The sequence below is a fragment of the Trypanosoma cruzi genome, genomic scaffold (assembly GCF_000209065.1).
Source record: "Trypanosoma cruzi strain CL Brener 1047053517083 genomic scaffold, whole genome shotgun sequence".
In the NCBI taxonomy this organism is placed as follows: domain Eukaryota; phylum Euglenozoa; class Kinetoplastea; order Trypanosomatida; family Trypanosomatidae; genus Trypanosoma; species Trypanosoma cruzi.
In genome coordinates this window covers 378,840-399,726 of record NW_001849564.1, presented here as the reverse complement: position 1 = coordinate 399,726, position 20,887 = coordinate 378,840, and the positions used below count along the sequence as shown (strand labels likewise).

Below are 20,887 nucleotides of genomic sequence, written 5' to 3'. Positions count from 1 at the left end.
GGTGTGTGGTGACTGTGTGTGGTGTAGCGGCCCTGTGACTTGTCTCTCCTTTTGCTTTTTTACTCTGCGTTGACGGGGCGTTAGTTTGTGCTGAGGGCTACACGCAAGTGACAGGAGTGATGGCGATGATGGCTGGCCGTGTGCTGCTGGTGTGTGCCCTCTGCGTGCTGTGGTGCGGTGCCGTTTTTGTGTCGGCGGCCGGTGATGGCGATGGCGATGGCAGAGGTGTTGTTGGTGAACCTTTGCCGGAAAGCCCTGAATCACGTGTAGAGTCAAAAGTTGTATCAAATGCACTGAAGGAACACGTGGAAGAAGCACATACACCCGCAAAAGAATCTTCGGAAGAAGAAGAAGCAGGAGAAGATGAAGCAACATTACAAGGTGAAGAAAGACAACAACAACAAGAAGGAGAAAAAGCACTACAAGTGAATGGAAGAAAGGCACCCGAAATTTTAGTAAAACAAAATGAGACACCACAAGCTCCAAAAGTAGAAGGAATCCCAACAGCAGGAGCATTGGAAGAGTCAGCGAAAACGCCAGGACTAAAAGCACCGACGCTAAAAGTACCACAACCACCAGCAGCGTCCGCTGACGGTGAAGCCGATGGCGGTCCCGTTGGGGTTGAAGGTCCCGTTTCCGGGCCACCTTCCGGTGGTGCTTCTTAATCTACCATTTCCAACAATGGAGACGCTTCACGGAAGAATGGCGGTGCACCATCCACTCAGGACACGACATCTTTAAAAAACAATGGGCAGTCAGGGCCAACAACATCTTCAGGGAACGCACCACTCAACAGGGAGACACCGGAGAGATCAACACCCGATGCAAAACAGCACTCCTCTGAAACACAAGAAAATGAAACGAGTCGACTTCCTGATGGGGATGCAGCTCACAGCACCGCGGGGCAGAGTGCCGTGGGGACGAAAGCCAATTCCGGCGTATCGACTACCGCCAGCGACGCACCAACAACACCTCAACCACAACTGCCAGCACCACCAGTACCAACAACAGCGACAGTAACGGGAGCGCCGGAAGAAAAACCAACTGCAGAAAGATCACCACCACCGGCAGATTCAACACCAGGAGAAGGCCTAGCAGCAACAACTACAGCCCCAACAAATGATACGGCGAAACCTGGCGACAGTGACGGCAGCACCGCGGTCTCCCACACCACCTCCCCTCTTTTGCTTCTTCTTGTTGCGTGTGCGGCTGCTGCTGCGGTGGTGGCCGTGTGAGAGTGAGGGAGAGAGAGCCATGCACCGCCCGCACACACACTCGTCCTTCACTCTCTCTGTGTGTGTGTCCCCTTGCATGGACTCTCGCCCTCACCTCACCCCACGAGGCACCCACAATAATGTGCCCATTGTATATATGCATGCACACCCATGCAGGCCCGTTGGTGCTCTCTTTTGTACGACACGCACCGCTGCCGTCCTGCCTGGCTGCATGGGCGGAGCACCGTAACTGTTTCTGTTTTGTTTTTATTGCATTGAGTGGGCGACCTCTCTCTCTCCCTCTGTGTGTGTGTTTTGCTTTACGGGAGCAATGAGAGTGTGTGCGCTGGTCGTCCCACGCTTTTTATTGTTTTACTTGTGTTGTGGTTGAGTGCACCCATTCCGCGGCTGCGTGTGTGTGTGTGTGTGATGATATGAGTAATTTGCGTGTGTGCTATCTGCCTCTCTCTTTGCCGTTGCTTTATTTGGACTCTTTTTTGTTGCACAGCTGCTCTGCGAGTATAGGCGCTGACATGCACAGAAGCACAAGCACATGCACACACACGCCATGTTGCACACAGGTGGGCAGCCCCTGCACTGCTAGAGGAGCTCTCGGCGCGCTTTGGAATGCCGCAGCGGGCACCATTGGACTCGGTGCGTTGGCGCCTGTGGCTGCCGTTGTCGACGCTCCGATCCGCTCTGTTGGAAGTGCCGGCGTGGTCGTGGTGCGGCGGGAGAGCAGCGGCGGATACGGTGACCTCTACGCAGTGAGTTCACAGTAACTTCCTTGGCCAGTGGCAGTGCGGATGGAACGGTCATAATGATCGCACCGCCGGCATGCTTGTTGTCGAGTTCTCCAAAAGGAGAGCAGTGAAAGAAGGTCCGTCCGCATGACTCTTTGCATCTCCGCCTCAGGGCTGCGCATCACAATTGGGGTTGCCGTGCGGTTATGCAACAGGCCATGATCTGCTGGGAGAGCGCGCTGTGCGATGCTCCTGCAACTGGGACTGATGCTGTGCCGTTGGCGGATGTTGAGTGGCCGATCACACAAATATTGCGACACCACAAAGAGAAAGGACCAAACACTCCGCGTGGAGGGAGCGTTGCGGCTGGTGAGGACTCTGTGCGACGGTGATGGACGTTTTCTCGACGACGGATTGACGGATTGTCCATTTGATGGAGTCGGTGCACACGCTGTGCGCATGGCCGCCTCTGTGGTCTCCTGTTACTCCGCTGCGTGGGCCGCATTCTGACGCAATACTGGTCCAAAGCCATTTTGTTTTTCTTTACTCTTCTTTTTCCTTTGTTTCTCTTCTCCTGCATCCAGGCTGCACTGCTGCTGCTACTCACACGAAACCAAGAAATGCATTTTACTCAGGCCATGCGCCAGCCACGCCGCGACACGCCGCTTTTCTCACTGACGGTGTTGCTGCTGATGTGTTGCGCCAGTGGGTGTATTGCCGTTGCACCCGCCACACAGTACCGCTGTGGGTTTGACGTGAAGAGGAAAAGCGGTCCGCTGTCGACTGCGGTTGTGCGTGAGGTGCTGTGCAAGGGACAGGACGAGATGCAGGCGTACACCTTCGCCACACAGGATGACAACAGTGGCTGGGAGCCGATCCGCATGGTGGTGTCGACGGAGGATCTGGAGAGAGGCACGAACAAGAGGAAGAAGTACTGCGAAGAGGGAGAGGATGAGTGCTACAATGCATTGGGGCAAAAGGTATCATGCAAAGCGGGACATGTCTTGACGGAAGAAAAGAAACAATTGTACACTCGAAAGATTCTCCCCGGTGCCGTCAAACTGCACACTGAGCGACTACTTGTGAAACCCACTGGTGGGACGATAACTGTACCGAGGGCTATGAATGGACCGTGCAGCCACTTTACGGTTCCTACCAGGCACAAGAGTGACGGTGTGCTGAATGCAGATTTTATCATCTACGCTGCTGCTAGGCCATCAGGCACGGATGGCAGGGCTGTGTGGCCGGCCACGTGTAACACATTGAAAGATTTTCGCCCCAACATTGACGCCATGAACTTTTATCCGAAGTAAATGGCCGACACGGCGTGGAGCGTTCGCGTTGCCGCACACGAAATTGCGCATGCACTTGGGTTCAGCCAGGAGTGTATGGAAGAAAAGAGCCTGGTGAAGAAGCGAGAGAGAAGTGTGCGTGGGACGCACCGCAGGATGGTGGCAGGGAATCACGTTCGGGACAAAGCGAAAGCGCACTTTGGTTGTGACTCTCTCGAGGGCATGGTGCTGGAGGACGAAGATGGCCTTCCGGAAAAGAAATCCCTCACTGGAAGGGACGCCACGCGCGGGACGAGCTGATGGCCCCCACAGTTGGTGCCGGCTACTACACTGCTCTGATGATGGCGGTGTTTGAGGATATGGGATACTACCGCGTGAATTGGAGGATGGCGGAGCCGATGAGCTGGGGCCACTGCAGTGGCTGCGACTTCCTGGAGAAGAAGCGCAATACAACCGATAATCTTGCCGCCAAGTATCCTCACATGTTTTGCGATGCTAAAGACACAGAGACGCTTCGCTGCACCTCCGACCGCCGTCACGTTGGGACGTGCACCGCAACCATCGTTGAGGACAAGGGGAGTCTGGTGGATAAGGACGTTTGCCCTGTTGTTTCTTTGGAATTTCACGAAATCTCGTCTGGGACAACGTACAGGACGTGCTCGGACGAAAATGTGGATTATCTCCGTGTGTCGCTGACTGGCGGTGGCTCGTGGTGCCTGGACGCGGAATTACTGGAGACGAAGGACGGTGATGGCCATAAAAGCGTCAAGGGAGTGTGCGCGCAGGTGTCGTGTGAGGAGGGCACAGTGAGGGTGAGGCACCTCGGCAGCAGTGTTTTTCAGCCTTGACCTGAGGGCACTGACATCCCAGTGACGTTTAAAGATTTTAAGAAGGATGGGAAGATCAATTCCCCACGTACGGCGAGGTGTGCACCATTGCCGCGAACGGCAGCAGTCTTGTCATTCCGAGTGCGTTGGTGGGTGGACAGGGTGACGAGCAAGAGGAGGAAGCAGAAGAGTCTGCGGTTGCTTCAGGGTCGCCTTCTCCGGAGGATACTCGTCCACAGTTGTCTCCTGTGGCGTCTGGTGCCTCCATTGAGAACGAGCCTCCCGGTGCTTCGGCTGCGGGTGTCGCTGGTGGTGGCCTTCATGCCGGTCCGAGGGGTGATCCGGGGGTGCGGGCCGAAAGTGAGGACAACACTCAGCGGCGAGGGAGGAGACCTGGCAGTGGAAGCGAGGGAGCCGACAGAGCCTCCGGCCCTGACGCTTTTTTTTTTGCGCCATCGCCCGGCGAGGACGTTGCACGAGCGGAGGGCGACCCGCGGGCGGATTGCCCAGCGGTGGCTCCCAGTGCCTCCGCGCCTGCCACTCCGATTCCGTCCGTCAACAGCGACGATTCTCAGGCGATACCCGATGCGTTGGTACAGCAGGCCGACAGTGATTGTTGTGTGGCTGCTGCTACCGCTGGCCTCATTCCCTTTGTGCTTCTTGTTGTGGTCGCTGTGGCGGTAGTGGTGGTGCCTCTTTGAGCAGCCGCGGCGGCTGGGCGCAATCAAACTGCGGCAGGGCGACAGTATTTACTTGGCACATTGGCCCCGCACTCAAGATGTGCAAAACCGTAGCAATAACAATATAATACACTCACTGCATTCCCCATGTCCTTCTTTGCTTGCGGTGATGGGCAAAATGACCGGTCTTTTATTGCATTGTTTGTCGTTCTGGGAAAAGGTGTTTTTGCTTTATTGCTTGGAGGGTTTAACTTCCGTGAAAACTGTGTGTGAACGAAGTAATATGGAGAGAAAAGACAGTTCCCAGCACCACATGTATACACGCGTTTTTTGATGCGATTGGGACGAGGGGAAACCACCGTACTCTAATCGTGAGTAAAAAGTAAAGGAGATGTGCTCCAATGGAGGCGGGGTCGTGCCAGCAGCTGTTTCTCTGAAGGACAGGGACGACTGCCTCTGCCTCCGTAATTGGTGCATGCGGCTTTATCTTTTACAGTTTTGCTTGTTTTTGTGGATCTGTTTTTTTTTTTGTGTGTGTGCGTCATTGCGAGAATGTGGACCTCAAATAATTTCTGTGCTTCGGCTTTCAATCTGTATGCACCTTTTTTATTTTTCTGCCTTCCCGATTTTTTGCATTCGTTTTTGATTGGCTGTGTGTGTTTCGGGTGCTCTGCTGCACTGTGGGTAGTGTGTCTTAATTCCCTCTGTCCCTGCTGTTCTGATTGTGAGAACACGCTGTGGGTGAGGGTGCATGGCTCCGTGGTTGCGGCACTATTTGTTGTGGTTGCGTTGGGGCAGCCCCGATAAGACTGCCAACGTGTGCCTCTTGGGTGTCTCGTTGGGCTCATTTCCGTCTCCTGCGCGATGGACTCCCATCTTCGGCGCACCCTTTCGTGCAGTGGCGTCAGCGCAACAAGGTGGCAGTTTTGCTGTTGTTGCTGCTTCAGCTGTTTCGTGTTTCCCTCTGGTATTGTGAGGTGCGGGTGTCGGATGTGGCGGCAATGAGCCGGAGATAAGGAAGGAGGAGGATGGTGCGTGCGTGCGGGAGTGCCCTGCGGTGCTGGAGCGGTGCGCACTGTTTGCGGGCTTGATGCGCCCCTTTGGTGCATGACGTGTCTTGGTGTGTCCTTCTTGCCGTGTGTGGTGCCAGCCGGCTCTTCACGATTGTGGCAATGGCGTGTTGACAGCTGTGTTTGGGTTGGCGCTGGCTGTTCCACCCTCTGGGGCTACGAGGACGTATGCGTCACGATGAGCGACAACAATTGTGCACGACGCCTGGTCCGCAGGCAAGTGACGCACCGACTGCCGACGCGGCGCGGCCCTCTTGCCTTTTTCGACCCTCTGGTAGCCCACAGTCTGATGTCTAGCCGTAGTGGTCTCCTCTTTTCTCGCTCCATTTTTGTGTGACCGCATGCACTGACCACAACAATTGTACAAAAGTATTACAGAGTGCAGGGCTGTGTGTGTGTGTTCCTGCTGCCGTGGATTGGAGTGTGTGTCGTGCGTGGTGTGCGGCGCACGGTGCATGCCTGGCTGCTGCCCTCTCCTCATGTGGTGTGCCCTCTGTGTGTGTCTGCCGCACCTCTCGTCTCCCCTGTTGCTCTCCATGTCCCTCACTGTGCAGATCAGCTCCACACCACTGAACGACCACACTCACGATGATGACGTGCCGTCTGCTGTGCGCCCTGTTGGTGCTCGCCCTCTGCTGTTGCCCTTCCGTGTGCGCCGCAGACATTACCCTGACTGAACCTCAAACTGAGAGAAAAGGCGCCAGCCTGCCGTCCACTACGCCAGAGACTAGGTCTGAGACTCAAGATGCTGCCGACACCAGTCAATTGCGCTCTCCAGAAGAAGGCTCTAGTCTGGATCCGGAGAATCAAGTTGATGCGAGGGGAAAGGACACCAGCCCGCCGTCCCCTGCAGAAGAGGGAGCAATTCGGAGCAGCGGTGAGTCAGGTTCACGGAGCCAGGATTCCGGCGCGGCGGAGGAAAATACCGCCAGCTCATTGCCCCCTGCACCACCCACTGAGCCTAGCAAGAAAACTGAGACGAATCCGGGGGATAAAGATAATTCTATGAAGATCATGACGCCTGAGGATACCTCCGAGACGACCACGTCCACTACAAAAAAAGCACCAACCACGACTACAACCACTGCGCCCGAGGCACCAAGTACTATGACCACAGAGGCGCCAACCACGACGACCACCCGCGCACCGTCACGTCTTCGCGAAATCGACGGCGGCCTCAGCAGCTCTGCGTGGGTGTGTGCCCCGCTGCTGCTCGCTGTATCCGCGCTGGCGTACACCACTCTGGGCTGAAGAGGTGCATGCGGGCTGTGCGTGCCAGCACTCAACCGCGGGGATTTGTGCGCGTCCACTGTGGTCCGATGTATAAAGTATGTGTAATTATGATGATTGTGTTTTGCTTTGTTTGCTTCTGCTGCCCTGCTGTGTGGTCCGCGTTGTTGATCCCTTTATCCGTCACGATGAACGCATTCTAGACACACTCATATGCATGCGCAGTGGAGTCTTGTGTTTTTTTTTCCTTTTTAATTTTTTGTTGTTGTGTTTTTTAATCTTACAGTTTGCAGGGCGGTGTGCAAGTTTTGCAGTCGTGCTGATTCCATCTGCCTTATGGTGTTGCTGGGATGCTGTTGTTTGGAATGTACATGGTGTAGCGGCCTTGTATTTTTATTTTGCTTTTGCTCTGCGTTGGCGGGGCGTTAGTTTGTGCTGAAGGCCACACGCAAGTGACGGGAGTGATGGCGATGATGATGACTGGCCGTGTGCTGCTGGTGTGTGCCCTCTGCGTGCTGTGGTGCATCGTTGCTGCGGTGAATGGTGGTGCTGTTGCCGCAATGGAAAGTGAAGAAGAATCCGAGCGTTTACCGTCTGGACGTCAAGACGGCGATGGAAGGGGTCACCAGGAATCAGAGGATTCAGTCCAGCAAGAGTCCGAGACCGCAAATGAATCGTTGGGTGCCGGAAAAGGGAAGAGTCCTAAAAAGCAGGATGGAGTTGTCTCCACACAACCAATAAATTCCGACAGAACGGTCATAGAAACGGAAACAGAAAGGGGTAAAAGTAAAGAAGAGGGGAGTAAAGAAACAACGGGGAGGATTGTAACTCCAAAGAGGGATGAAAAGATAACCGAATTAACATCAACGACAGAAGAAGATCGAAAAAAGGCATCTCCACCGGCTGAAAGAGCACAAACAAAGGACGAAATCACGCCGGGAGTAACGCCACCCGCAAAAAATGAAAACTCAGCAGGAATTTTAAGTGCAACGCCAGGAAAAGCAATGGTCATCCCTGAAGGTAATTCCAAACAATCAGAAGGAGGAACAAATCCAGCAAATGGATTGGCAACAGCAATGCCATCAACAAAAAAAGGGGAAGCTCCAGAGGCACTAACATCACAACCCACAAAAAATGAAAAAGCAGAAGGAGATTCAACAGTAAGAAGAAATACTGAAAAACCCATCCCTGAGGTTACCGCCTCCGTGCAAAAAACAGAAATTCTCCTGGACGACGAGGAGGTAACAAGCAATCAACGAAATGAAGACCTTGCATCAACCACCGGCAACCAAGAGGGTGAACAATCGGACTTTCATGCCGAATCGACACCAAAATCAATCTCAGCTGCCAGTAATGCTGCCAATGATGACGCTGACACGGATACTGATCAAGGGATTCCAAATAATGATTCAGCAACCGGTGGTGCAGTCACAGAAGGAAGACACCAAGATGGAAAAAAAGAAGAGAGAGCGGAGGAAAAAACACCTCTCAAATCTGTCCCTATCATAAATGATACGGCGACGACTGGCGACAGTGACGGCAGCACCGCGGTCTCACACACAACCTCCCCTCTTTTGCTTCTTCTTGTTGTTGCGTGTGCGGCTGCTGCTGCGGTGGTGGCCGCGTGAGAGTGAGGGAGAGAGAGCCGTGCACCGCCCGCACACACACTCGTCCTTCTCTCTCTGAGTGTGTGTGTCCCCTTGCATGGACTCTCGCCCCCACCTCACCCCACGAGGCACACACATAATTTGCCCATTGTATATATGCATGCACACCCATGCATGCCCGTTGGTGCTCTCTTTTGCACGACACGCACCGCTGCCGTCCTGCCTGGCTGCATGGACGGAGCACCGTAACTGTTTCTGTTTTGTTTTTATTGCATTGAGTGGGCGACCTCTCTCTCTCTCCCTCTGTGTGTGTGTTTTGCTTTACGGGAGTAATGAGAGTGTGTGTGCGCTGGTCGTCCCACGTTTCTTCTTTTTGTTTTCCTTTTTGATTTTGTGGTTGAGTGCACCCATTCCGCGGGCTGCGCGTGTGTGATGATATGAGTAATTTGCGTGTGTGCTATCTGCCTCTCTCTGCCGTTGCTTTCTTTGAACTCTCTTGTGGCGCACAGCTGCTCCGCAAGTATATCCATTGACAAACACACAAGCACACACGCCATTATGCATACGCTGTAGAGCGGCGTGATTTCTGAGAACGGATGCACGCAGAAGATTCGGGCTGCGAATTCCCTTGCGAGGAGGGAGGACGGGATCCTGCAATTTATTTTTTGACACGTTGCTGGTGTGCAGTCGATTGGGTCGTGTGGCTTAAGGTGCCTGGGACAAGTGCGCATTGCTTTTCGCCCAGCTGCTGCACGTGCCAATGTGTATCTCCTATGCTGTGTATACTTTGGTCAGGGATTCTTCGCCTGTGTGGGATGATGTGCATTGGAGAAGACAACAGTAAGATGACTGGCGACAGCGCGTCGGTGCTGCGAAGGACTATCTTGTTCCCTTTTGCATCCCGTTGGTTGTTTTTTGCTGGGCGTTGCTCGGTGTATGCACACGCGTGACGAATAAGAAACCCACCGTGACTCCTGCTGCTGCTGCTGGTGGCAGTCGCTGTGTGTTCCCGGTGCACTGTTCTTCCTTCTCGTTCCGTGTGTCTGTGTGCGTGAGTTGTTGTTGTGGGGAGTGACTGCGGCGGAGATGATGGTGCCACTCACTGTGGATGGGTGGCGGTGCCCACTGTTTCCTTTTTATTAGCCTGTTTTTTCTTCATTTATTTCACTCTCTTACGAATAAAGAAAACAAGCGCTTAACGCCACTGTGAAATTCGAAGGCACTGAAAGGACCAACAGCACACACACCGTCCACACACACATATTTATATGCTCTCACGTGTTGCTGCAGTGAAGGCACCCCGCACACACAACCGTCGCCGCGTGACCGGATCCAGCGGGAGGAGGAGGGAAGGAGGAGAGAGTGAGCCGCAGAGGCCCAACATGTCCCGGCGTGTGATTACTTCTGCGGTGCTCCTCCTCCTCGTGATGATGTGCTGCGGCACTGGTGGGGCTGCGCAAGCTGCTGAGCCAACGATACCTGAGGCACCTGTACCGAAGTCATCTTTTGGTTGGAGAGATACAACAGGTGATGAAACAGTGAGTTCGCTTCGTGGTCCCAGTCTTGTTGAGGTGAATGGTAAAGTGTTTGCCGTTGCCGAGGCGCAGTGCAAGAATGGTGAAACCAGCGTTTTTACTGGCATTGCATCCCGACTACTCACGATGGAAAAGGGTAACGAACCGAAGGATGTGCTGAAAGAAGCCAAGGTGAAAACACAAATTCTGGAGGAAGGCGGTTCTGGAAAGGGGAAGAAAGTAGATGTGAGCCGACCAACAACAGTTGTGAATGGAAGTGATATTCACATGCTTGTTGGAAAACACAGTCATGAAGATCTCGCTAACTGTCAGGTTACGACCGAAACCATCAATTCGGGAATATTGCTGGTGAAGGGCGAGGTCGTTGAGGACGGTAACAAAGTAAATTGGAACGATACTGACGGTGTACCGTGCACTCTAGGCGAGAAACACGAATCCTTGTCACAGCTGATTGGCGGCGGTGGATCGGGTGTTAAGTTGAAGGACGGTACACTTGTGTTCCCCGTGGAAGCCACGAAGAAGAAGAATGAGGAGGACAAAGATGTGAAAGCCGTTTCGCTGATCATATACTCCTTGAAGGATGCTACGAATTGGACGCTGTCGAAGGGGATGTCTGACGATGGCTGCAGTGATCCCTCCGTCGTGGAGTGGGAGAAGGACAAACTCATGATGATGACTGCGTGTGATGATGGCCGCCGCAGGGTGTACGAGATCGGTGACAAGGGGGATTCGTGGACGGAGGCACTCGGGACACTCTCGCGCGTGTGGGCCAGCAAACAAAAGGGAAAGGTTGAAATTGTTGGAAGCGGGTTCATCACAGCGGCTCTTGGTGATGGAGATGATAAGAGAAATGTGATGCTCGTTACTCTGCCGGTGTATTCCAAGGAGGAAGGCAATGGAAAGGGCGTACTCCATCTTTGGCTGACGGACAATACGCATATTGTTGACATTGGGTCGGTGTCCGGGAAGGAAGACGACGTTGCCGCCAGCTCCCTGCTGTACAAAAGTGGGAATAATAAGAAGGAGGAGGAGTTGATTGCACTGTACGAGAAGAAGGGCGATGGGGAAAAACCATCACCCGGTATGGTCTCTGTGCGTCTGACTGAGCAGCTGCAGCGTGTGAAGGAGGTGCTGACGACCTGGAAGAAAGTGGACGACCGTGTCTCCAAGCTGTGCCCCACTGAGAATGCTGAGCATGATTCCTCAACTGACGATGCCTGCAGCACTACTGATAAGATCACGGATGGACTGGTTGGCTTTTTGTCCGGCAACTTCTCTGATGGCACATGGAGGGACGAGTACCTCGGCGTGAACGCCACAGTAAATGAGAATGTTGGGGCGGAACCGGCGGATAATGGCGTGAAGTTCACAGGACATGGTGCAGGGGCGGAATGGCCCGTTGGCAAGCGAGGGGATAATCAGCTGTACCACTTTGCGAACTACAACTTCACTCTTGTGGCGACGGTGTCCATCGACGAGGCGCTGAAGAGTGGCAGCCACATTACTTTAATTGGTGCGAAGATGGATGACAATGAGAAGAGTGTACTCGTGGGACTGTCGTACAACAACAAGGAAAAGAAGTGGATATTACTGTGCGATGGCAGAGAGAACAAGGAGCACAGCAGCCATTTGGAGACAGAGAATTCAGAACACGTGGTAATTTTGCTACGGAACGGCAACCAGGGCTCCGTGTACGTTGATGGTCAGCGTGTGGGAGATGCACAATTAGACTTGAAGGATATTAAAGACAAAAAGATCTCTCACTTCTACATTGGAGGGGATGAAGGCAGCGCAGAGGGCCAAGAGGGCCAAGAAGGCGTGTCTGTGACCGTATCAAATGTCCTGCTGTACAACCGCCCGTGGACATCCGAAGAGATTGCAGGGCTTGCCAAAAATAAAATTACTATTTCGAAGCCGGAAGGTCCGAAGACATCGATGGATACTCAATCATCAGCGACAAGTGGATCACCTGTGCAGGGAGCCGTGTCCTTGTCCAATTCTGCCAGGCAACTGCCGTCGGAACAGGAAACGCTGAAAGAGAATATTGGTGCGGACGGTGTATCCGGTGCAGCTTCCGTTACTACTCCTTCAGCAGATGCAAACACTCCTGCCTCTAATGGCGAGGGGAAAGTTGAACCTGCAGTGAAAAAGGAGATGAGCGTGAGCTCTGGTGAAGATGCGGAGACTGTGGGAGGAACGGATGTGCAGGAAGGAATCCATCCACAGGCCGGGGAAGTAAATGCAACGGCACTCAACAGCAGCCTCGGACATTTGTCGCAGGGGAATAACAGCGATGGCGGCACTGTGCGTGGGAGCGGACTGCTGCCATCGCTGCTTCTGCTGTTGGGACTGTGGGGGTTTGCGGCTCTGTGAGGCGTGACTGGCAGCGGCGTGGAATACCTGCGACCTCCCGAGCACAGAATTACTTCCTCGATAACTAATATCTCTGATACTTTTACTTTTTTCTTGCGTACTTTAAATTTATTTTCCTGTTTGCTTCTTTCTTGTTTTAAAATTCTTTTTTTTCTCATCCCCCATCCCTCTTTTTTGCTTTTCGGGGGCAATCACTATGGACGTTTTTTCTTTTCTACTCTTCCCTCTTTTAATTTCTTCTTCCGCACTCTTCCTGTGGGGTGTGCCGTGTGTTTCCCGCCCAACTGCTCCACTCGCACACCCACCGACACGCTCATGACGACGGCCCTGTGCGCCTCGCCTGCTGCACGCATGAGGAGGGGCCGCGACGAACGGCGCGCTGAGGGAGCCGTGGCGTGTGGGCGTGCGACGAGGGCCTGTGGGGCGGAGCACACATTTCTTTCCCTCTTGTTTTGCTTGCTTTGCGGCCAGGGCGGGCAGACACCCGCAGCGCCACACACACACAGCCACACCCTGCCGCCGTGTTTTTAAGATTTCTTTTTTCTTTTGCTGCGCTCACTCTCCCGATGGAGTGACGCGACCGCCGTCATTTCTGCGTGCTTCTCTCAGTCCCCACACACACGAGTGACTGTGCTCTGCGGGCCGCACTCACGCGCCGATGGGAGGGCTGAGGGGAGCAGCAACACGCAGATGGCTGCATGAAATATAAACGATGTGCGGACACACAGAGGGTCGGACGGTTGAAGGACATTTAAATATCTTTTAATTTTATTTGCGGGCAAAATATATACAGACAGTTTGGTGTGGCCACACGGCAGCCGGCAGCTTTTTTAAATTTGTGTGGAACAGTAATGGACGATTTCTTTTTATTTATAATTATTTTGTGTGATGGGGTTTGTGTAAGACGAAGGGGGAAAGCTTTTTTTTGTTTTGGATGAATCTTGTGTGAGTTGCCGCTGCTTGGGCTGCGGTGCAGTCATGAGTTTGAGCGGTCTTCTTCTTGTTGCTTCCGCCACGCACCTCCGCTGTACATTTCGTGCATCTCTCCACATACTCTGCTCCCTCTTTTTTACTTCTTTGCTTTGTGTTTCTGCACACACACGAGATGCACATTGCGGTGGATTGTTCTTTTGCAGTGCATGCTGGCGGTTTCGCTCTTGTGCTGCTGCTGCTCGTCCGTGTGTGTGAGGGATGCTGGGAGTCGTGGACATGTATCTGGTGATGCGGATGAGGTGGTTGTGCCGGTGGATGTGTCGTGTGCTCCGAGTGACGGCAGCCTGAGCTATCGCGTGCGTGTGTGTGGACGTGGGAGAAGTGTTCCGCTGCCGGTGCTGAGGCTCAGCGTGAGAATTACACTTTCAGTGGCTTTGGTGTGCGCATGCATGGCAGGGATGGTGAGCTGCGTGCTGTGCGCCATGTGGCCAATGCGGTGCACACATGTAGCAACTGTGCTGCCACCTGCGCAAGGAAAGGGGAAGGGGCCACCGTTGCCTCCACGATGAATGTGACGACACATAAATACGCCGGCCCTTATGAATTGTGGCGGCGTCAATTTCCCCGATGGAACCATCCATCCGCCTGCACGGAGCAGCGATGCTGACCGGACGGCATCTGTCAGTTGCCGCCACCCCGTGAAGGGAAGGATGACACAAAATCTGGTGGGACAACTGCGCTGCAAGTGAATGCTGAGCCGTCACGTCAAAACGAGCGTGCGCGACAGTCTGCCGCAGCTGACGGACCCAACACCGTCGATCCGAGTCCCGCATCCAACACGGCGACCAACACGTCCGAGACGAGGCCTGTGTTCGCCTTTTGTGGAAGCACATGGTGACTTGGACACCACCCGAAAGAAGGCCCACGCCTGTCACCGAGCCGCAGGGGAATCCTGTTGGTGATGCGATGATTGGTTTAATAAATGTTGAGTTGCCGCAGGGAGTCGATCTATTTGTGGCGCAGACGACGCTGGTGCAGCCGAAGGATGGGATTGTTCCAGTTACGGCGAGGGATTCGTTTGTTTCACCCTCTCTCGTCAGTGCCGGTGGAGTAATTGCTGCTTTCTTTGAAGGTTGCATGGATGCCGAATATCAACGTGGTCAATTAATTATGTCCTTTTCTTCTGGTTTTGTTGCGGGGTACATTGACTATGCGTGGAATTGGTCCGCTCTTGTTGGTGAGGTCAATAAAAGATGCATGGAGGGCACACACTGTGCTTGGTGCAGCGGAGGGAGAGGAGAGTTTGGGTGTTGTGCTCCGCCCCACAACAATCACGAAGGGCAACAGAGTGTTTCTTCTTACTGGAGGCTCTGATGTGTCCTACGAAAGTGTGTGCTGGAGGGAGGGCGGCTTGGAGCCGAAACTGGTTGTGGGTGATGTCACGAATCCCACGGGTGGCAAGCGGAGTGGACGGATCGACTGGGGCGACCCAAACCACTCCCGAAACTGATCTCTTCTGCTTCTCACGAGGGTGAGTGGACGGAGTTCATTGCTTCCGGTGGCGCAGGTGTTGTGATGGAGGATGGCACGCTTGTGTTTTCTCTGATGGCGGTGAATGAGGCGGAAGACGTTTACTCCATGATCGTGTATTTGACGGACAACGGCAGCACCTGGACGCTCTGTGAAGACATTTCCCCTGCGAAATGCCTTAACCCTGCGTCACCGAATGGGAGGGATCACTTCTCATGATTGTTGACTGCGAGAATGGCCAGAGGGTGTAGGAGTCGCGTGACATGGGGACAGCGTGGACGGAGGCCATCGGGACACTCTCAGGCGTGTGGGTCAACGCACGAGCAGGAGTCTCTCAGAAAGAAAGCCTGCATGTGGATGCCCTCATCACCGCGACCATTGAGGAAGAGAGGTCATGCTGTACACAGAGAGGGCACGCCTTGGGGGAAGAAAAGGCCGCTGCGCTCTACCTTTGGGTCACGGACAGCAACCGCACGCTTTCTGTTGGACCGGTTGCCGTGGACAATGCTGCGAATTGGTTGTTCGCCAGCACCCTGCTGTACTCGGATGGCAACTTGCATCTTTTACAAGGGAGGGGCAACGGTGAATGCCGTGCCATTTCACTTTCCCGCTTGACGGAGGAACTGAGTACGATCAAGTCCGTCCTCAGTACTTGGACGCAAAAGGACATTTTCTTCTCTAGATTGTCTATACCCACGGCGGGTTTGGTGGCAGTTTTGTCCGGTGCGTCCAGTGATGACACGGGATGACGAGTACCTTACTTGAATGCAACGGTGACAAATGGAGTGAAGGAAAACGATGGGTCACAAGTGACGGGACTTGAGTGCAGGGCAATATGGCCCGTGAACACTCGGGGTGATGAAGTACGTCATGTATCTTTGAGCCACGACTCCACACTTGTAGCGTCGGTGACCATCGAAATGACTCCGAGTGGGAACACTCCTCTACTGACTGCGGTGCTGGCGGGCACTGAGTCCAATCATACCATGGGACCGTCGTACAGCCAAAAGAAGAAGTGGGAAACGGCGTTCGGAGGCAAGACAACAACACTTTGCAGCACTCGGGAGCCGAAGGAACGAATACCAAGTGGCACTCATGCTGCAAGGCAACAAGGCCTCTGTGTACGTTGATGGTCAGTCGCTGGGGGAGGAAGAGGTGCTGTTGACAGGCCAGAGGCCACCTGAGGTACTGAGGGTTCGCTTTGACGCGTGCGGTGGGCACGAATCTCATGTGACGGTGAAGAACGTTTTTCTGTACAACCGCCCACTGAACTTCACTGCAATGCGTGCACTCAAGGACAGGGTCCCCGTTCCGACGAGAGAAGCGGCCCCGACACCTCTCGAGGAGATTCGAGTAGTTGACAGCGTCAGAGAGCACATTGCTGAGGATATTACAGAAGAGAAATGAATGGGCACAACGCAACGCCCCTGGACACGAATCCCCACTAAAAACAGTCACCTCGCAGTGTCTGGAGCGGTGTGAGTCCCAACGACCGCCTTGCCTCTCTCAACGACGCGAAATTGACACTGCGAGAGTTAACTGTTGACGGCACTGTGCGTGTGTGCGTGTATTGGGCGTTGCTGCTTCTGGGATTGCGTTTGGGTGGTGGAAGCCGTCTGAGCCGAAGAGTGTGGATTTGCGACGCCTCACGGAGAATACATGCTACATTGCCCGCAGCCTTTCCTATTTTTTTATTTATTTTACTGCTTTTTTGTCTTAACGTTTTTACATTTTACTGTTGGTTTTGATGTTGCCTTTAATGCAGTCTATCTGTTATAATAAGTACTGTTGTGTTCTTCTTTACGCAGTGTTCGGTTGATAAATGCCGTGATGAGTGAGTTGTTTCCCCCTCTTGTTTGCTTTTTTGTTGCCCACACGCGGTGCCGGCCCCACGGCTGTGTCTTCCACGGACTGCACGAAAGGAGGATTTGAGTAACAGGCCGGATGCCGCAATGAAGTGTGAGGGATGTTGTGTGGGCTTATGGAACAGCAAGATCTTTTTTTTAATTTCCATTTTTTTTGCGGGTAGAATGTATGCACCCGGTCTTCTTGTGCTTCTAGGCACATGAAATAAAAGCCCTGGCTGGAGAAGTTTTTTACTCTGTGAGTTCTGGTGGAATCACAATTTTTTTTCTTTTTTTTATTTTTCGCAAATACCCGTGGCTTGTTTCCGTTTGTGCTGTGCCTGCCGCCACTGCCTCTCACAGTGTCTTATTGAGCGTCCCTCTGCTGGCCGTGCTGTTGACATGCCTCCATTTTCCTTTCTTTCCTGCTAGAGGCACCGATGGTCCGCGACGACGATTATTTTTGCTCCCCCGTTGCGGTGGCACGAGGGTGACTGGGCGCGGCCTGCTGGGTGCACAAGGAAGGGAGCGGATGGTGTGCGCCGTGCCTCAATTGTGAGTGTGGGACGCAACGCCAATCCGTCGTGGCGGTGAGAAGTAAAGAACAGCGCCGTGACTTTTGATGCGCCGTGTCCCTCTCGTTGCGGCTGTGTGTGTGCTAAGCGCAAGGCTCTTTGTTGCAGTGCGACGTGGATGGCGTTACTGCTGAGCATGCTTTTATGCAAGCACTGTGCGGCGGACTTCCCTTTCCCATGGCACCGCCCTTTTGTGTGGTAGAGTGGAGTGAGTGGAGATGTCTGAGGGAGTGAGGGTGGCCGTTGTTTCCGCACATTTGCTTCTTCCACACACACTGCTTCTGTCGGCAGCTTCTCGCGGCATCCAGGCCGTGGATTGAGAGGATGGGAGGGTCTGCTCCAAGCACAAGGAGGGCACCGAGATGCAGCGCATGGAGCACGTGCGCCAGTACGCGTTGGGCGTTGCACTCATGATTGGGGAGGAGAGGCGGCACGAGATTGTGGCGCTGTGTGTGTTGTGTGGCCGGGGCATGCCGGCGATTGTGAGGACGTGGAGGACACGGAGCTGTTCGACTGGGAGGAGGTCGCTGACGTCGCGGCGCAGCGGGAGCGCATCACGGACTACCTGTGCTGGGAGGGGCGCGTGTTGAAGTGAGCGTGGCGTGCCTGTGAGGGACTGAGGAGAGGGCATAACAGTAGTGGTGACTGTGGGGGTGTGAGGAACGGGACAAGGGCGAGGAGCGCTTTTTTTTTTGTTTTTTTTTATTGTTGTTGAACCGCGTCCACCTAATTGTTGTTGTGGTGGTGCGTGACTCTCATCGCTGGATGGGACGGTGCGTGGCTGTGTGACTTGTGTCTCTTTCCTTTTGCTTTCACTCTGCGTTGACGTGTTGTTAGTTTGAGCCGAAGGCTACACGCAAGAGACAGGAGTGATGGCGATGATGATGACTGGCCGTGTGCTGCTGGTGTGCGCCCTCTGCGTGCTGTGGTGCGGTGCCGGTGGTGGATGTTCTGAAGCAGCTCCAGAATCTCCGGCTACTGGTGTTTCCGGTAAAGACAATAATCTTGAAGGTAGAAACAACACAACTGATGGCGTTGGAGGAGGTGGCCAAACCGGTCAACAGGAAGCATCACAAACAGCAGCAGCATCATTGGTGCCCGTATCGGGAACGGCACCGAACCCATTACCGGCACAACAATCCGCAGCAAAGGCATCGGAAGTGGCAAATGTAACGACGGAAAAAAACAAGGACACAACGAAAAAAGAAGGTGAAGCTGATAAGCATGAGAAATTGAAGGATGAGGAAGAGGAAGTGGATGATGGCAAGGAGGAGGATGGAGGAGAGGAGAAGAAAAAGCAAGAAGAAAAAGATGATACCGGCACCACAAAGACGAAGTCAGCAGGCGGTCAGGAAGAGCCAATCTCACCTTCTCGTGTGGAGGAAGCATCGAATAAAACAAAACCCCAAAGCACTCAAAAAACTGGCGACAAAGATCCAGCAGCTGATGGTGCAGGGACGCAAGAAGAAAAACAAAAAGAAAATAAAGAAGCCAATCCGAAAGAAACACCAGCCGAAGCCACAGCCATGAAAACTACGACGGCGACGACTGGAGACAGTGACGGCAGCACCGCGGTCTCCCACACCACCTCCCCTCTATTGCTTCTTCTTGTTTTTGCTTGTGCGGCTGCTGCTGCGGTGGTGGCCGCGTGAGAGTGAGGGAGAGAGAGCCATGCACCACCCGCACACACACTCGTCCTTCTCTCTCTGTGTGTGTGTCCCCTTGCATGGACTCTCGCCCTCACCTCACCCCACGAGGCACACACATAATGTGCCCATTGTATATATGCATGCACACCCATGCAGGCCCGTTGGTGCTCTCTTTTGCACGACACGCACCGCTGCCGTCCTGCCTGGCTGCATGGGCGGAGCACCGTAACTGTTTCTGTTTTGTTTCCATTGCATTGAGTGGGCGACCTCTCTCTCTCTCCCTCTGTGTGTGTGTTTTGCTTTACGGGAGTAATGAGAGTGTGTGCGCTGGTCGTCCCACACTTTTTTTTTGTTTTTTCATCGTTGTAATTGTGTTGTGGTTGAGTCCACCTTTGTCGCGCGTTTTTGATTGGCAATTTGCTTTGACTTTGGAGACATGAATCTTTTTTTGTTTCATATTCTTTCTGTTCTTCTGTGAGTTTGTCAGCCTCTTGTATTCTTCTCAAGCCAATTAGATTTTCTTTGGCTTATGATATGCGTCCGTTGATCCACGTTAACCCCACGGTCTGCATCGCTACCGCTGCTTCTTCTGCTATTGATGATCTTTGCGATTTGATTTGTCAGCGGTTGCTTTGTTGTCTCCCTGAATTATTCCTGATTCTTTGACGATGTGGTCTTCTCCGACGGCGAGGTCGATACCAGTGACGGTGGGGAGAATGCATCTCAGGGCGCTGGATGCGTTGCAGGTGTGCAGCGGCGTCTGGAAGGACCCGTTGGTGCCTGTCCGCATTAAGGTGCCAAAAACGGACCCGTGTGAGAGCAGGAGGCACTGCGTCTTCTCGTGGTCTCACGCAATGAATTTATTGAATGACAATTGCCACTGTGAGGATGGTGTTTTATCCTTTGCGCACGGTAATATTCTTGCCGAGGAAACTGTCCCTGCAGCTGTCAAACTGCATGCGGATCGTCTGCTCGTCCGGCCAATGGAGGGTCCGTCGATTGTGCCCCCATTTGCCACGGGCAGCGTTTGCAGTTGGTTCACGGTGCCTGCTGGGCATTGTTCCGCTGGAGTTGCCGATTCTGTCATGGTGCTGTGCGTGGCTGCGGCGCTTGGTGGTGTGTGGGCACTGCTGTGCGCCACGCTGGAGGATGGCCTTCCCGTCGCTGGCGCCATGCACTTTCCCGGTCGTTTCATTTCACGGACGCATCGCCGCACACCTGATGGCCCATGCTCTCGGGTTCAACTGCCTGCACATGGCCAGCCGCAGCATGGTGAGGAATGTTGCCTGTGTGCGTGGCAGGGCGCTGTCGGTGGTGGTGGACTCGACGACTGCCGCGATGGCTGCGAGGGAGCACCACGACTGCGACGACATTGATGGCATGGAGCTGCAGGATGGCGATGGGGACGGGAGGACGCTGGAGGCGCACTTATCACAACACCACGCGAGGGATGAGCGGATGGCATCGATTGGGAGTGCCGGCGACTGCATAGGAAGTGCTCCGCACTGAAAATGAATGAATATTGCCACATGCTTTGCGCATTGGGCGTTTCTGCCAGACGCTGCACGTTGGATCGGTATTCCCGTGGTTGCCGTTTGGGAGTATCCATGAAATGTCAGCAAAACGCCTGATGGACCGTTGCCCCATCACTGATCCCGCACTGGATGTGAGGGTTATTGAGGCTGTTATTTGGAGGGAGAATCTTTGTCTGCGATGCCTGGGGATGAGTCCTCTTCGTGGTGTCTGGACACGCTTCCCAACACGACGGATGCGAGGGACCCGGAG

General features: G+C 53.8%; 5 protein-coding genes and 3 pseudogenes across 5 annotated transcripts, besides 16 other annotated features; all 8 read left to right on the top strand.

Annotated features, from left to right (window-relative positions):
- Nucleotides 1-230: part of a sequence feature (areas merged during assembly that could not be assigned to a particular haplotype. This can correspond to areas where the two haplotypes were merged or to regions with more than two copies in the genome that were merged during assembly.) that runs on past the window's edge.
- On the top strand, nucleotides 120-1,235 carry Tc00.1047053511255.420 (annotated as a pseudogene).
- Nucleotides 231-622: a sequence feature (haploid, non-Esmeraldo-like haplotype).
- Nucleotides 342-417: a sequence feature (CT-rich).
- Nucleotides 623-7,317: a sequence feature (areas not merged during assembly with more than two copies in the genome that could not be assigned to a particular haplotype).
- Tc00.1047053511255.410 lies at nucleotides 2,596-4,299 on the top strand (annotated as a pseudogene).
- Tc00.1047053511255.370 (mucin TcMUCII, putative) lies at nucleotides 6,415-7,077 on the top strand (the record flags this gene model as incomplete). Its single annotated transcript, XM_816592.1, has 1 exon — nucleotides 6,415-7,077. The coding sequence occupies one exon, from the start codon at nucleotides 6,415-6,417 to the stop codon at nucleotides 7,075-7,077; it is 663 nt and encodes a 220-aa protein (XP_821685.1).
- Nucleotides 7,318-7,609: a sequence feature (haploid, non-Esmeraldo-like haplotype).
- Nucleotides 7,521-8,684, top strand: Tc00.1047053511255.360 (mucin-associated surface protein (MASP), putative; the record flags this gene model as incomplete). Its single annotated transcript, XM_816591.1, has 1 exon — nucleotides 7,521-8,684. The coding sequence occupies one exon, from the start codon at nucleotides 7,521-7,523 to the stop codon at nucleotides 8,682-8,684; it is 1,164 nt and encodes a 387-aa protein (XP_821684.1).
- Nucleotides 7,610-7,853: a sequence feature (areas merged during assembly that could not be assigned to a particular haplotype. This can correspond to areas where the two haplotypes were merged or to regions with more than two copies in the genome that were merged during assembly.).
- Nucleotides 7,854-8,358: a sequence feature (areas merged during assembly that could not be assigned to a particular haplotype. This can correspond to areas where the two haplotypes were merged or to regions with more than two copies in the genome that were merged during assembly.).
- Nucleotides 8,359-8,707: a sequence feature (heterozygous, non-Esmeraldo-like haplotype).
- Nucleotides 8,708-10,580: a sequence feature (areas not merged during assembly with more than two copies in the genome that could not be assigned to a particular haplotype).
- Nucleotides 9,932-12,571, top strand: Tc00.1047053511255.350 (trans-sialidase, putative; the record flags this gene model as incomplete). Its single annotated transcript, XM_816590.1, has 1 exon — nucleotides 9,932-12,571. One exon carries the CDS (start codon nucleotides 9,932-9,934, stop codon nucleotides 12,569-12,571), a length of 2,640 nt encoding a protein of 879 aa, XP_821683.1.
- Nucleotides 10,581-12,106: a sequence feature (areas merged during assembly that could not be assigned to a particular haplotype. This can correspond to areas where the two haplotypes were merged or to regions with more than two copies in the genome that were merged during assembly.).
- Nucleotides 12,107-16,622: a sequence feature (areas not merged during assembly with more than two copies in the genome that could not be assigned to a particular haplotype).
- Tc00.1047053511255.341 lies at nucleotides 14,495-16,441 on the top strand (annotated as a pseudogene).
- Nucleotides 16,623-16,745: a sequence feature (areas merged during assembly that could not be assigned to a particular haplotype. This can correspond to areas where the two haplotypes were merged or to regions with more than two copies in the genome that were merged during assembly.).
- Nucleotides 16,746-17,248: a sequence feature (areas merged during assembly that could not be assigned to a particular haplotype. This can correspond to areas where the two haplotypes were merged or to regions with more than two copies in the genome that were merged during assembly.).
- Nucleotides 17,249-19,583: a sequence feature (areas not merged during assembly with more than two copies in the genome that could not be assigned to a particular haplotype).
- Nucleotides 18,326-19,105, top strand: Tc00.1047053511255.330 (mucin-associated surface protein (MASP), putative; the record flags this gene model as incomplete). The annotated part of the gene is made up of 1 exon (XM_816589.1): nucleotides 18,326-19,105. One exon carries the CDS (start codon nucleotides 18,326-18,328, stop codon nucleotides 19,103-19,105), a length of 780 nt encoding a protein of 259 aa, XP_821682.1.
- Nucleotides 18,628-18,768: a sequence feature (CT-rich).
- Nucleotides 19,584-20,887: part of a sequence feature (areas merged during assembly that could not be assigned to a particular haplotype. This can correspond to areas where the two haplotypes were merged or to regions with more than two copies in the genome that were merged during assembly.) that runs on past the window's edge.
- Tc00.1047053511255.320 (surface protease GP63, putative) lies at nucleotides 19,771-20,478 on the top strand (the record flags this gene model as incomplete). The annotated part of the gene is made up of 1 exon (XM_816588.1): nucleotides 19,771-20,478. One exon carries the CDS (start codon nucleotides 19,771-19,773, stop codon nucleotides 20,476-20,478), a length of 708 nt encoding a protein of 235 aa, XP_821681.1.